This window comes from Neophocaena asiaeorientalis, unplaced genomic scaffold (assembly GCF_003031525.2).
Source record: "Neophocaena asiaeorientalis asiaeorientalis breed wild unplaced genomic scaffold, Neophocaena_asiaeorientalis_V1.1 scaffold171, whole genome shotgun sequence".
Taxonomy (NCBI): domain Eukaryota; kingdom Metazoa; phylum Chordata; class Mammalia; order Artiodactyla; family Phocoenidae; genus Neophocaena; species Neophocaena asiaeorientalis.
In genome coordinates this window covers 7,176,463-7,192,775 of record NW_020174013.1, presented here as the reverse complement: position 1 = coordinate 7,192,775, position 16,313 = coordinate 7,176,463, and the positions used below count along the sequence as shown (strand labels likewise).

Here is a 16,313-nt window from a genome sequence, read left to right as displayed (position 1 = left end):
TCCCTATTGATAAACTTAAGTACCCCCTACAACACTTATTTTTCACTGTTATAAAGCATACTGGAATATTCTTGCCCACTTATGCGGGTATTTCTGTGGAATAAAGTATCAGAAAAAGAGATCCTGAACTGCATCAAAGGCTGTTACATTCTTTATGTTACATAGTACCCTCACTTCTCATATCCCAATTTCAGATCTATGAACATATTCCAAAAGTAGCCTTCTGAAAGAAGTCAACACTTCACCAATAATTCTACCAGGCTCTTGGTCTGATATTTTAGATTTCTTACTTTATGGGATATGAGTCAAATAAAACAAGAAAATACTTTTTTTTAGTTTTTTTGCTGTTGTTGTACAGTTAATATGACCTGGTCAGTGAACACTCTTTATTAAATACCACCTTCTACTAATACATGGAAGAAAAGAAGATATTTAAAAAAAAAAAAAAGAAAGAAAGAAAACCTGATTTCTGATCATTTGCCAAAGTCTTTTAAAATTGTATCAGTTGAGAAAGTGAGTGCTCCAGCCCTACCAGCTTTTTCCCAGTTCCTGAAACACTGCACAGCCTCCTTATACAGGCTTTGAACATCCTTTTCCATCCATTTCCACTCTCAGCGCCCTTCTGACGTGGGCATAAGCATCATTTCCTTAAAGAAGCCTCCCGAAGTCTCCAGGCCAGGTCAGGATACTTGCCATGTGCTCTCACAGAACCATGCTCTTTTCTTTCAGAGAACTTCATATGTTATTATATACTCATTAGAGTCATTGTAAAATTAGCAACCGTCTTCCTCACTAGCCTGTAAATTCCAAAAGATCAGGGATTGTGTCTGTTTTTATCATCATTTTATCCAGAGCATCTAGCTAAGTGCCAGGCTTATAGCTGAAGCTCAATAAATACAGAGGAAGAGAGAATATGAAAGAATAAGAATGAATGGATATGAATATATCACTTCTGAAAGACTTGGGTAAACAAATACTTCTTACTACAGATCTGCAGTAGGGTATTTGAGTATTCAGTCTTATGAAAAAGTGTAATAATAGTGTTAAAGGAAATTTTGAAAGTGAAAAATTATATCAACTACCCTAAGAGAGCAGCTATATTTTCCTATAGTTTTTTTCTAATCTTTGTCCAAGTGCATATTTTTACAAAATATAATTATTCAAGACATTAACAAACTAGAATTAGAGAAAAAAATTTATGTGACAGTTTCTTCTTCTTCCTACAGAAACAGTTACCATTTATAAGAAAACATATAAATGAATATAATTTTTAAGGCTATTCAATAGGAAACTAAATTGTAGGTGCATGATTTGAACATAGACGCATACTCCCACTTTGGCACTTGGCAATGGCATTACACACCTGTTTTTATAAGTGAGACGAACAGTTCTCGTACCTTCCCATTTCCCGGGCTGCTGTTCTTTGGAAGCCTGTTCCCATTTAGAGATAATGTCACAAATCTAGAAGGGAAGTGGAAAATGGAGATTCATAGTATTTTTCACATTGGGTATTTTTTGAAGACAAGCATGTCTATAGACTGAAATTTTTCAATTAATGTGATCAAACCAAATGGACTGGTGCTTTCTGTTTTAAGCTTCTGCAGCTCTGAGTTTAGAATTTAATTATAAATCACTCTTTGGTCCTCTTATCCTTTTGGACACACATTAACTTTGGACTATGGCCATGAATTTTTTACTCAAAAAGGAATCTTAATGAAGGACTGCATGAGACTGGAAACAAGAAGATTCCAGGAATTTTTTCATGATTTAGTCACTGAAGAAGCAACTTCCCACCTTCTGAGTTTATAAAGATTGGAATAACTGAAATTATACCAAAGAAATCTGAAATATAATGTTAAGATTTTTGATTGGGAAAGAACAAAAATTCTCCAGGAACCAAATAAATGTTTGCTTGTTTTTTTTAAACTGGTCATTTGAGAATTATAAATAACAGTTTTCAGAATTATGGGGTAAGCAGTTATTCACCAAAGCCCCTAATATTTACTCAGTTCAAGCCAACCAAAAATACTAGCTTATCTTATTGACTAATTATTAACAGTGCTCAAGGAATGTCTGTCTCAAAAATTTACATTTGGAATTGTTGATCTAAACAGGATATACTTGGAGCTGAGAAGAAAAAGACATTCATTTATCTAGATGTCTCAAAATGCAGCTGAAGAAATAAGGCAGGGGTGGGGTGGAGTGAGGTGGAAATCCTATCTTCTGACCAGTACTCCTAAGGAACTAAGTATGAGCTTTAACATAGTCTGCGGAACCCCATGGACACCCAACAGATGGTTCTGCAAGTGGAGCTGGGCTTCCGGGAGTTAGATGAAAGTACTGATATTTCATATGTTCTAAACTCATAGGTGTGTCCCTGGCTTTGCCCCAATTCTTTAATCTCCAAATCATAGAAATACCTTTACTCCATAACAAGGTACTTATTCCCAAGAGCAATCAAGGACCACATCAAGTAAGAGGGTCCAGACCTGGTTCTAGCCGTTTGATTTGCCATAAATCATTTTTCACTCTGGGCTTCAGTTTCCTCATTTGCAAAATAAGTGGGTTATTTCTCTAAGGTTCCTTATGGTTCTATATTTTTAATTGTTGCCATTGCTAGATGGAAACTTTATTACAGTTATTTTACTATGACCTAGAAAACATTTTTAAAGAATCTTCCAATTCTCTGTCTTTGCTCATGATTTTCCTTATGTCTGGAATCTCTTCTTTATTTCCACAGGTCCATATTCTACCAATCCCTCAAAGACCAGTTGAGCTCTTCCCTAATTTCCAATCTGAACTTAATCTCTCCCTTTGTAGAATGTTCACCTAACTCTTTATATATTTATCACTTTCAGATTGAAGGTTATCAGTGTATAAGGCTACTCTTGCCTAAGCAAATTAGAAGTTCACTGTGTGCAGGGACAATTTCTCGACCTTCTTTATATTACCCACAGGGTCTGGACCAGCTCCTGGGACACAATAAACAGTTCCATGAATATTGCTGAGTGAATGAATAAAATGGAAAGCCATTTTATTAGACCTTCCACACCTCCACTCTTTTTACCCTAATATTTAGGGTATTATTACTATTATTAATCCCCTTCCTCTCTTTAACATGGAGTATGTGTGTGTGTGCAGATCGTATTAAGAATTCTACAGCTTCAACAAAGTCCTGCAATATTATTTTTATTATGAAAATTAGATTGCTTAAATTTTTGGAAAATTCTTGAGCTAAACTTTTTGCAAATAGCAGGGTAGCTTCTTTGCTGTTTTCTGGGTCTGCCTCCTTAAAAGGAGTTGGTTTTACCTTGATGTTTCCTTGAAGACAATGCTCTAAATCCCTGCCAGAAGGATCATCTGTGAACAATGCAAATCCAGACTGTGCTGGCCTCCTCATCCCTGTATCCTGGTTCAAAGTATTCAAAAATTCTTCCACTGTGGTGGATGCATCAAATCCAACTACCTAAACAGAAATAACAAAGTCGTTCTCTTAATAAAAAGGTACAAACATTTCAAACTTAGATTTCAAGGGGGAAACAGGGCATTCTTGATGCCTGATTAATGATAACATATTTATCTAGGTGTTTTAACTTTTTTTCCAAAGCTCCGCTGGAGAAATTTAATGTCATCTTAGTCATTAGCTTGATGTAAGAATTCAGAAATCTTGGCTTCAGCCAACAGACATGAATTCAAAATAGAAAGATCATTTGACAGCTGCAAACATCTTGCAGAGATATTATGCTTGCCCATTAGAAGCAAACCAAGAACTACAGTACAATATGTAATCTTTAAGCAAAGGAAAAAAAATAAACACATTTAATTTTTGTTTCTTTAATATGCAGTTAAGTATCTGAATTCCGTGATAAAAGGCTTAGAGCTACAAAGACTAATTGCTAGCTTTGGAACATGTTTGCTTGAGTTAATAAGCAAGCATTTAGATCTGAGTTGGGAGGGCTTGGACAGTTTTCCCAGATAATTCCTGAGATCTGGAGACTTTAAAGAGACTAAACCTGTACACATCCCACACGTTAGTAATTATTTCCTCACCTAGCCGGTACCCAGGTGGGGAAAGGCCTCAACCTTTTTGTTTTTCTCCATCAGAATTATAATGGCAGTGAAACTCCTCCCTTATTTGGTTCAATTATGGATGTTTTTAGTGTGAATCCTTTTTAGCAAAACTGTTTCACAACTCAGCTGTCCTGACAGAAGGTCTAATACATCTGCATATTTATCACTGCCAGGAGCTGACAGAAATAGGGAGACAGTCTCACTTCCCAGTTCCACAGAGTGCACTTAGAATTCTAGACTAAGCATGTTTTCATTGGGTAGAAAGTCTAATCTACCTGATAGATCCCATTCATGAAGTGTACGGGGATACTGAAGGGCAAAGAATGATGATACGGGTTTCGAAGAAGGGTGGAAAGAATTTCCATTCTTGAGGGTCTTGCTTCTCGATCTCCATTCTGTTGCGTTCTTTCTACACATCGTTGGCAGTAAATGGCATATTTTCCAAATTCTGTCCTATAATACAAAACTTAAGATAAAGCCTAAGAACAAATTTAATTAGGACAAACTTTTATATATATGAAACCATTAAGAAAGCTTTCCTTGGTGTACAATATTACAATGTATTATGCTAACGTTAACAGTAACTTTTCTTTTTGAGTGATATTAACTGCTGTCACTTTTCTCAAATTCTAGTGTCTTTACTTTTGCCACTGACTAAACCAGACTTCCCCACAAAACAATCTTCATTGTTATTGTATTATTATAGTCACAAAATAAATTTAAAATTACCAGACATTTTATGGTCAATATACAATGATTATATTAACAAGTATGAAGAAAATAACTGTATAAAGACTACTGCAGGATAACTTAAGAAGTGCAAGATAAGGAGAGTTCTCTTTTGAAGAACATAGAGGTTAATGCCATTCCTGCTAAGCAAGGTAAGAAAATATCTTCAAACAAAAATAAAAATATATTTTCCTTTTTTGCAAAACATGCACTTCTTTAAAAATGTTAAACGTTAAACAAAACCAGTGGAGTAAATAAATCCAGTAAAAGCTGGATAGAGGTCTTATTTGCCCTCATTTGTTATATATAATTTTTATTCTGTTTATAAAAGCAGGTTGATAACATCTCTAAATATATTTATATCCCAGTGCCTTCTAGCTAGACTTTAAAATGTCACCTTTGTCTGGCGGGGGTAGGGGGTCCTCAGTGACTGCTATTGAAATCACATGACCTTGATGACAGAGTCTCCAAAATATATTATGAGCTGCAGTATATTTTCCTACTGCTTTCAAGTTGTTTTTTGATTCATCATTTGTTTGTTTGTTTGAATCCCAGAGTCTATTTAAACAACCTAATATGAACCTCTTGGACAAAATGATCCTGATAACCCTTGGCTGGGTGCCCTGGGTCTCACTGTAAGAAAGCCACTCTGACAGCTGAATTTTATGAGTCTTTTTCAAAGGAGTAAAAATTCTGAAGTAATTCAAATACATACAATTATAAAAGGTGGGAAGACCATCAGAGAAGTCTTCTACATAAAAGAATTCAATGTGAAGAAAATAGTAATAGGAAAAATAAGGAAACAAAATAGTTGCTTTTATTGAATGAACACCCACTAATGATAAGACATTCATACTTGAAATAGACTTTTCACTTAAAATATTCTTTGTCAGTTTTTCAAGCTTTTACTGTAATCTTCCATAAGAGATTTAACATAACAAAGGAAATATTTTCCCAGCTCCGCATAAATGATAACCAAAGGCTTCCTGTACCAACATTTGTTTCACACATTCTTCCACAAATGTACCTGGCAGGTTACTAAATACCTTTGATTTATTGTAGACACTCAGAGGCCACATAAATGGTTTAGCTGGCTAGAATTCTGCGTACCTGGAATCTGCATTCCTCTTTAGGTGGAGCCTGAGGAGCCACAGGAAAGGATGATGGGGAAGGAAGAGCCCAACACAGAGCGCTAAGAGCTGCCAGCCCTGGGCAAAGAGAGCATCACAGGTCAGACACCATGTGGTCGTCAGAGATCCAAGTCAGGGCAAGCATGACTGACAGAGGCTGTGAGAGCAAGGGGATGATGACAGTCTTACTTGACCCCACAATGTTTTTGCTTTTTCCATATATACATTATCTGCTTGGAGCGTTTATAATACATAAAAACATAAAAGCTTCCTATTGGGTCAGAACCATAATCCATCAAGTTGTATATATCGTTGTCTACAACTGAGGTACCAGAAGACATGATATGGAAGTCCTTTTTGATATCACACCCAAAGATCAGGGAAATTGTTGCTTTTTGTTCATTTATGTATTAACTCATTCATTGAAATATAAGTAATGGCACTGAGAACGGGCATATTGAAAAATAGTAAAAAAATTATTTATACAAAAAGCAAAACCTATCTACCCATATATAGATACATACCTAAATAAGGGGCAAGTACAAAAATGTTAACAGAGGTATGTCTAGGTAATAGAATTGTATGTGATTTTTATTCTTCTCTTGCTCTGGACTATATTCTATTTTCTATCTTAACTTTTTTAATTAAGCAAGTATAACTTCAATAATTTTTTAAATGTCATATAAAAAAGGAGAAGGGGGAAAGGCCCTGCCCTTGAAGAACCTACAGTCCAGGAGAAGACATTATATATTGAAACAGTAATTTATAATATAATATCGCTAATACATTGTAATAATATTTTTTAAGTATAACCAATGGAGGGAATGACTTACTGTTGCGGAAGTCAGGAAGGAATATATGGGAGAGATGTTGCTTGGGCTGGACGGTGAAGTCACAGGTAGGAAGAAAGCAGAGGGATCCAGGTAACAGGAATAATGCCAGGTGCAAGGTGAAGGATAATGCAAAGGCAGGGTGTGTTTGAAGAATGGGGAGAGTTTATCCATTCACTGTACACTGGAGGCAGGAAGTATAAAATGAAGTGGAGAAAGAGGAGGCCACTGGAGCCAGACTATGAAGGGCCCTTGATTCACATAAAGATTAAGCTTCAGAACCCCTCTATGCACAGGTCCCCTCCAAGTCCCTGGGACAGGCCCGATGAGCTGTCCTAGTCATATGACATGGTCATACGTTCTTTTAAAATGTGTAAAAGTAATGTATTTTGTACTCTTTTTCTTGGAGAGTATTCGCTGCATAAGCTTCAAGTCCCACAAAACCTGGATCCACCCCTGAGAGTCTTACAGGCTAGGGTAAGAAATTTCTATTTTATCCTGTGGTTGACAGGGAGTCAGTAAGCAAAGATTAAAAGAGGTATTCACTGAAGAGTAAACACAAGTGACCAAAAACCCCCTGAAAATAAGTTCAACTGCACTAATAATTAAGGAAATGCATCCAAAATCAATAGTGAAATACTACTTTTTACCTGGAAAGGAATTAAAAGGAAAATTACACTGAACATTGTTGAAGATATAGGAAAATTCTAGAAGTGGACTCAATGAAATTCACTGGACTTGCACACAAAATTTAGGTTCAAAGATGTCTAATGTAGTGGTATTTATTATAGGAAAAATAATTGGAAAAACCTAAATGTATAGTAATTGATATTAATGCAACTAGTATTCATGTTTTGTAGACTATTGAAGGCTATAGGGGAAATGATTATGTTCTATAGTTTTCAAAAAGTAGTATGTACACTGTAGCTCTAGTAATGTGAAAAACTGTGAGTGCATAAAGACATACACATATACATTTATATATAAATACAGAAACTGAAAAGATATACGTAAAAATATTAATAGCTGTTTTTCCATTTCATACTTTTTGTAATTTTCCAAATGTCTGTATTGAATATGTATTTTTCTTACAATCAGGAAAACAACATCATTTAAAATTGCATGTATATGTATCAACAGATACCTGCAGTGGTCCTGGTTGATTCTGTGGCTGTCTCCGTCTTGTCTGTTTAATGAGCTGACAGCAAATTTCATTCTGTAGCTCAGGATGTGTCAAACAGATTTGCAAAGCACTCTGGGCTAGAGATATGTGGTAATCAATTGCAGGAGAGTCAACTGCTGCATTTATAAAAAGTTGGCAGGTCTGAATTAAATGAAAAAAATAGATATACTCTATTTTTTTATAGATAAAATGATCAGATTTATTCTGCATGAAATATTGATTCTCTTCTTAGCAATAGCTTTTGTTTAAAAGGATGGAAAAGGATATATTGTGATAACACCAATCAAAAGAAATCCAGAGTGGCTACGTTAATATCAGACAGAGTAGATTTCAGGGCAAGGAATTCTGCCAGAGATAAAGAGGGTCATTTTATAATGATAAAGGGGTCAGTTCATCTAGAGGACACAACAATCCTAAATGTTTTAATAACATAGCTTCAAAATACATGGTGCAACAACCTATAGGACTGTAAGGAGAAACAGACAAAGTTTACAATTAAAGTTAGAGATTTCAATATCCCCTGTCAATATTTGAGAGAACAAGTAGGCAGAAAAATCAGTATGGATTTAATAGAAAATCTGAATAACACTATCAACCAACTTGAACTCATTTGTAGAATACTCCACCTCAGAGCAGAATATGCATTCATTTTAAGGGCATATGGAACAGTAATAGTCCCTGGTCTACCAGACTATAAACTTCATAAAGACAGGGACTCTTTCTTATTTATCTTTGTATTCTCTACACAGCACAGAATTTCTAAACTTATTTGACTACAATCCCTTCCCATCTTTATTTTTTTCTAGTAATACCAATTGGCATCTTTAAAAACTAGTTTACTGAGGAAAATATTTGGGGAAATAGAATAAATAACTTAAAATGAATGCAGATAAATACTTTTTTCCCCCAAAGAGATTAAATTTTGGAGTAGGTTACTAGTAAAAGGTTATAGCATAATCTTTCCTAGACATTTTCCAAAGTAGGATATTAATACTTATCATTCATTTTAACAGTTCATTGTAATAAAACTGTGAAAATTTGTTTTGTTCCTGACTAGAGGGGTAGGTACACTTGCCTGAGAAAGTTTAGGATGGATTGCCTAAAGGCAGGGGAAGCAACTTCAATACTCATAAAGTGTTCTATCTATGAATTCTTAAAAATACTTGCATGCTAATTGAACCCCAAATTATTGTAATAATGTATTAAATAAATTTGTAGTTATAGTGTAATATATATTTGTTTCAATGAATTAAATATATTGGGCTTATTAATGACATTGATATTTGGGAGTAAAATGAAGTTCTGAGAGTGAAATCAGTTTCTTTTGAGCAGGCTATTTTTAAATGTCAGTCTTTTTTTCTTACAATAAATGTCAGAAAACAAAAGAAGTACTGCTTGTGACAGCATATAGTTGGATCTTGCTTTTTTATACAATCTGACAATCTCAACCTTGTAATTGGAGTGTTTAGACCATTTAAATTTAATGTAATTATTAGTATGATCAGGAATAAATCTTCTATCTTGCTATTTGTTTTATATTTGTCTCATATGTTCTTTTTGGTTTTCCTCTTTTTCGGCCTTTTAAAAAATTACTAGAGTATATTTTATGATTCTGTTTTATGTCCTTTATTGGCTTATCAGCTAAACCTCTTTGACTTTTGTTAAGTGGTTGCTTTAGGGTTTTAGCATATATTCTAATCTTATCACAGTCTACCTTTAAGGAATATTATACTACTTCTTGTAGTATAAGAACCTTATAACAGTATACTTACATTTCCCCTCTCTCAGTCTTTGTGCTATTATTGTCATATATTTTATTTCTACATATAATTTTAAACCCCACAATACAATGTTATTATCTTTCCTTTAAACAGTCAATTATCTTTTAGAGAGATTGAAATAATAAGGAAAAATTCTTATATATTTACCCACATATTTGCCATTTCTAGTGCTCTTCATTCCTCTGCATAAATCCAGATTTCCATCTGGCATCATTTTCTGACTGCCTAAAGGACATCACTGAACATTTCTTGTAGTATTGGTCTCCTGGGGAGTAATTCTTTCAGGTTTTATATATCTGAAAAAGCCTTTATGTCACCTTTGTTTTTGAAAAATATTTTCACTGGATATAGAATTCTAGGTTGATAGATTTTTTTTCCTTGCAGTACTTTAAAGATGTTACTCCACTATCTTATGACTTGTATAGTTTTCAATAAGAAGTCTGCTGTCATTCTTATCTATGTTCTCTATGTGTTAGGTTATTTCTCCCAAACCACCAACCTCTTTATAACTTGTCTAAAGCAATTGATTATGATGTATATTAGAGCAGTTTTTGTCACATCTTCCGTTTGAGATTCACTGAGCTTCTCAAATTTGAGAGTTTTATAGTTTTCATTAAATTTGGGAAAAGAAAATTTAAGCCATTATTTCCTTGAATATTTTTCTGTTGCCCTCCTTCCTTTTGTGGAACTCCAATTCCATATATGTTAGGCTGATTGAAAATATACCATTGCTCACTGTACTGTATTCAATTTTTTTCAGTTTTTTTTAAACTCTGTGTTTCATTTTGGATAATTTTTCTTGCTATGTCTTTAAGTTCACTAGTCTTGCCTACTGCATTATCTTACCTGTTGTTAATCTCATCCAGGGTATTTTTTTCATTTTAGCCACTACATTTTTCATCTCTGAAAGTTCAATTTGGATCTTTTAAATATCTTCCATTACTCTTCTTAAAATGCTTATGCTGTCCTCTACCTTCTTGAATATATGAAGTATGGCTGCTAGTCTCCAAGATGGTCCCCAATGATCTCCATCTCTTGATATTCAGACAATATCTGAGGCAATCCCCTTCCATATTGTACTAGAGTTAGTCTGTGTGACCAGTAGAATATGGCAGAAATGATGATATGCCATTTCTGAGGTTAGGTTATTAAAAATCAATGTGACTTCTATCTTGAGTACTCTACTTGATGCTTAGTGCATTAGGAGGTCTTTCCATTCTGGATGATAGGAATACAAACTATTTTCAGCTGTGTGTAAGCTCCAGGAATTTTTTTTTTTTTTGTCTATTCTTTTCTGGTAGTTCTTTCCCTAGCTTCAGGTAGTTTCCTCACACACACGATTATCAGTTCTCAGCTAAAAACTCAAAAGGAACCCTCTATGAATCTGTGGAGCACTTTCCCACTCTCTTTTGCTCACTCTTCTCAGTTTTGTGAATTCTAACCATCTTGGCCTCCTCAAATTCTAAACGCTGTCTTGGTAACTCAGGAAGACTGCCAAGCACTATCTGGGTGTCCCTCCATGCACTGTGGTCATGAAACTCTCTCCAAGATATTAAGCTGCAACGATTGTAAAGCTTACTTCATTTGTTTTCCTGAGGATCACTGTCCTGCACAGCCTGTTATTCAACAGTCTGAAAACCATTGGTAGGGTAAATCCAGTTCCTGTTGCTCCATCACAGCCAAAAAGCAGAAGTTCTTCCTTTTATCTTCTAACTGGTTGTTGTTTGTACGTGTAAAAAGTTTTGATTTCTGCTTATTAATTTTGTACCTCACTACCTGATTGAATTATCTTTTTTGTTTGTAGTAGTTTTTTAAGTTTTTTTCCCCAGGTATACAATTATATAATCTGTAAATATTTGCATTTCCAATTTGTTCCCTTCTAATTTGTTTTCACTGCCTAATTGCAACTGGTTAGTACCACTAATAGAATGCTAAATAATAATAATATTAATAATAATGGGGATACACTCTATACAGATTATGCTTTAATAAGAAGTTTTTAAAATATTAATGGGAGTGAGTATCATTGTCTTGTTCTTCACTTTAATGAAAATGTTTAAAGCATTTCCCCATAAAGCATGACATTTGTTTTTACTAAGCAGGAATATTTTATCATGTTAAGGAAATATCTATCAGTATTTTATGAATGCCTGTTCACCATTTATAGAGATGACTGTCAATAATAAATAATATTAATAGACATCCTAATATTTAGCCATCCTTGATTTCCTGGAACAAATCCCTCTTAGTCATGATTAGTATTCTTTTAGTATGATGTTGGATTCTGTTTACTAATACTTTATTAGTTTTTGTATGAAATGCTCTGTTTTCTACAATATTTTCTGGGGTTTGGTAACAAAGTAATACTCACTTCACAAAAAGAATCTGGTGACATGATGACTGAGAATTGCTTCAAAATAATCCAATCTTGGGGAGCAGTGGGGTTGGGGAGAATAAAACAAAATGGGTCATATGTTGACAACTGTGGAGCTGGATGATGAGTATCTTATACTTCATAATATTCTCTCTACTCTTATATATGTTTGAGATTTACCCCCAAAAAAGTAAAAGAGAAAAATTTTGCAAAATTTCCTTCTTTCCTATGCTTTGGGACAGTTTAAACAGCATTGAAATTAACCACACTTATAAAGTTTAGTAAATTTCCCTGTTTAAATTTTCATTCACCTGTGTAACTGGATTTCACCATTTATATTTTGTTATAAAGTTGATCACTTTATCCAGATTTTCAAATATATTTGTATAAAGTCTTTCTTGCTTTGGGTATTTGTGTATTCTACAGGTGGATTTTTAAAAACGTTAAAATTATGGTAATTTAAAAACATGAACAAAAGTAGAGAGAACAGTATAATGTACCCATTACCTGGTGTCAACAATTGTCAACAAGCATTTTGCCACACTTGTTTCGTTCAACCCCTGCATCCACTTTTTTTCTGTAGTATTCTAATGTATATCATGTTATTTTACCAATACTTCAGTAGGGCTCTCCAACTGATAAAGATTTTTTTCCCATAACCATCATGTCATCATTATCCCCTTCCCAAATTAACAACAATTCCTTAGTATTATCTAGTAAATATATAATTTTTTGAGATGGGTGAAATGTAGGCAAGAAAAAGCCAAAAGAGAGACAAAAATTGAGACTTTAAGGGACTATGGGAAAATGAAGTACCAAGGTCCCAGTGCAGAGTCATGACATGAATCCATAGAAGGTACATTATATTCTGAGACTGGAGTAATGGAGGAAAAAATAGATGAAAGAATGTCTGTTGAGAAGAGAGATTCGAGGTGATCAATTCTGATGCCCTCTAATTTTCCCAATGAACTAGAAGGTAACTTTGTTGTGAGGAGCATTACTAAGTAGGGAATTTGAGGGGATGTGACCAAAGACAAGCAAAAGGAGAGACAGTTGACCCTAAGGAATGAAGACCACAGATTTACATTGGCTCCAGTCCATACGGCTGTTTGATGCTCTCTAGCAGTATGTATGTGATTAATAGGGAAGCAGGCAAGACAGCAGCATTGATCTCGGTTGGGGTTCAGCTGAAGATTGCATGGAACTACAGGTCCCAAGGAACTATGAGTATTAATGAAAGTCATCCAGACTAAAGAAGGAAGAAAAGCCAAGAGGCAGTTATCGTGCTCTCTCTTGATCTCAAAGAAAATAAATGGCTCAAAAAAAAGTCTTAGCGAGGATGAGAAATGGAAGTAAGGAAATTAGAGAGCTCATGGGCTAAGGGATTATGGTTAATGAAAGACACATTAGAATTTAAGCTTTTAGAAGTGGTGTACTTATGAGGAATGTTGAGGTCAGGGTGTGGACATGCAGAATTGGAAGGTGAAGCAGGGTAGAGAGGAAGCTTACTGACATTGAGAAGGTCAGGAATCTTAAGGCCGTGGCATTGGTGAGTGAAGTGATAGTAAAGTAATTCAGGGTAATGGCAAGATTTGAGGCAGAGAGAAAGATGTGAGTTGGGAGCCAAAATCCTTAATGAAATTTGAGGAGTTACCAGAAGGTGACTGATGACAGAGATGATGGGGGTGGAGGATTAAGAGTGATATAGTTGAATGGTAAGCTTCAAGTCACCACGGATTTCTAATAGAGGTTGAGTAATAAGAATGTGAGAGTAGCACTGGAGAAGAAGAAGGATATTGATCCCTCTCCCAACACTGAGGTACAAGTGATGTCAGAAATCTCTCCATTTGAGAGGTTGAAGAGGAAATGATTCTTCTGATATTGTTTCACATGGCCCAAATCATAGATAGTTTAATGCAGTTAAGTCTCAAATCCTCACTCAGAAAGCATATTAAATTCACCTAATTTTATTTCAGTAGATTTTCTTAATCATCATCACATTTGGAATTTTCTTGAAAAGAGTGAAACTCTATAATCTGAAGTTTTATTTTTTCCTATTAAATTTTTTAACAATATATAACTTCACATAAAATCTTACCTTAAATAATTTAATTGCTTCTGTCTGTAGAGCTTCCGAAGGTAGTGTTGTCAAAGGAGAAATGAGTCCTTCTTTGCTGTGACACAAAGTAGGGTGTCTCCATATCTGAGAGGCTGAACGCAGAATGAAATATGAACAGGAAACAGAAAGAATCACTTATTTTGGCCTCACATTAAATCAGTCCTTTAGAAATTACATCATTCTGGCTTGGCTCACAATTTAAGTCATAAAAGTCATGAAAAACCTCTGATAACATTATTTTATTTCAGTTTCCAGGCCATTGGGATTCTCCTATTTCTGTTTTGGATAAATTAAAACTAGAAGAGTTTGGTACAAATATTCTAGGCCAAAACAAGTCTACCAGGACGTTGTCATGTTGCTTAAATGTGCTAAAGATTGGTGACCTAGGTGGGGAGATGACTGTACATGAGAGAGAGCTGGGGGAAGATACAGAGAGGGAAGCCAGAGCAGAAGGAGACAGAAAGATAAAGAGGAACTTGAAGTCATTCCTAAAATCAACATTTATTAAATTCCTATACTAGATACTGCAAATAAAATGTGATCTCTATTATTAAGTAAAGCAGAGCTTAGAATCTAGGCTCTCAATGGGGAAACCTTAGCCATAAAAAAAACTTCAGTGCAAAGTAACAAATGCTATAAAAGTTTTAAATGGTAAAGTGCATTGGGATATAATTTTAACATTTATTAGGCGCCTTTTATGAGCCAGAGGCTGAGTTGGGATGGGTTGGCTGGGGGAGCTCCTAAGGTAGGTAGGATTTCATCAAGTTGGTGGGGAATGTGAAGGAAGAAGGGTGTTCCAGGCAGAGGGAGTAATGTGAGCAAAGGCAGAGAGGTGTGACAGGATATGGACATGTCAAGGAATGACGGTGTCCTTGGAGCCGAAGAACCACAATAAGAATCCTGGCCTGTGACAAGCAAAGCCTATGAGAAGATGGGTACATCTCAGGGAAACAGGAACTCGCAAAGTGAAAACTCTATTAAGCTAAGGGAGTCAGGGCCCATTTCATAAACCATAAAGCCTTGTACGTTATAAACTTACAAGGTTCCCCTTCTATATTTAGCAATTTGCAAACGAGTTGTTCAAATTCAGATCCAACATTTACATTGTTACTTCCAGCTGCAACAGTCAGGTGATAAAGCCAAGTGTCCTTAAAAATCAAAACATATTAATAGAAATGTTAACCAAGACACAGTTTCTGATGACTTAAGGAAAAAAACAACTTGCATAAACAGTAGAAAACTTTGACAATGGAAAAAAAAACACTCTTAATTTTTAAATAATAACTAAAAGCCACTTAAAGAGTTCTGAAGCCAGCTTATTTGAATTGTGCTCATAGTACCTTTTCCCCATTGTTCACATTTAGAAAAGCATAAGAAAATTAAGAAAGTAACGTGACATTAAGAGACTAGAATAAATACAACCAATTAATATTCTTTTATGAAATACAACAAATTCTATCAAATTTAAAATCTGACTCCTAGTACATACAAATAGAACATATAAAATACCTAGGAAATCCAGAAATTTTAAAGAAGGAAATAATACCCAGAAGGAACATACCTCAACACAATAAAGGCCTTATAAGAAAAGCCCACAGCTAATATCATACTCAATGGTGAAAAAGTGAAAGCTTGTCCTGTAAGATCTGGAACAAGGCAAGGATGCCCACTCTTGCCACTTCTATTCACCATACCACTGGAAGTCCTAGCCAGAGCAACAGAGCAAGAAAAAGAAATAAAAGGCATCCAAATCGGAAAGGTAGAAGTAAAATTATCTCTGTTCACAGATGACATTATCTTATTTGTTGAAAACCCTAAAGGTTCCATGAAAACACTGTTAGAACTAATACATTTAATAAAGTTGCAGGATACAAAATCAACATACAAAAATGGGGACTTCCCTGGTGGTGCAGTGGTTAAGAATCTGCCTGCCAATGCAGGGGACATGGGTTCGAGCCCTGGTCCGGGAAGATCCCATATGCCACGGAGCAACTAAGCCTGTGCGCCACAACTACTGAGCCTGTGCTCGAGAGTCTGTGAGCCGCAACTACTGAGCCCACATGCCACAACTACTAAAGCCCGTGCACCTAGAGCCT

General features: G+C 35.1%; 1 protein-coding gene across 5 annotated transcripts in view; it reads right to left on the bottom strand.

Annotated features, from left to right (window-relative positions):
- Positions 1-16,313, bottom strand: part of PLEKHH2 (pleckstrin homology, MyTH4 and FERM domain containing H2) — a 107,741-nt gene that overhangs the window by 17,675 nt on the left and 73,753 nt on the right. For 4 of the 5 annotated variants that reach the window (XR_003004298.1, XM_024753606.1, XM_024753607.1 and 1 more), the window contains exons 18-24: positions 15,257-15,365; positions 14,197-14,309; positions 7,905-8,084; positions 5,911-6,008; positions 4,347-4,524; positions 3,311-3,466; positions 1,364-1,461 (exon numbers count right to left, since the gene is read on the bottom strand). Coding sequence is in view for 4 of the 5 variants with exons in the window: in XM_024753606.1 (XP_024609374.1) it covers positions 1,364-1,461; positions 3,311-3,466; positions 4,347-4,524; positions 5,911-6,008; positions 7,905-8,084; positions 14,197-14,309; positions 15,257-15,365 (932 nt within the window). In the remaining variant the exon portion in view is untranslated. The remainder of the gene's footprint in view (positions 1-1,363; positions 1,462-3,310; positions 3,467-4,346; positions 4,525-5,910; positions 6,009-7,904; positions 8,085-14,196; positions 14,310-15,256; positions 15,366-16,313) is intronic. The other variant, XM_024753609.1, reaches the window with a different exon arrangement.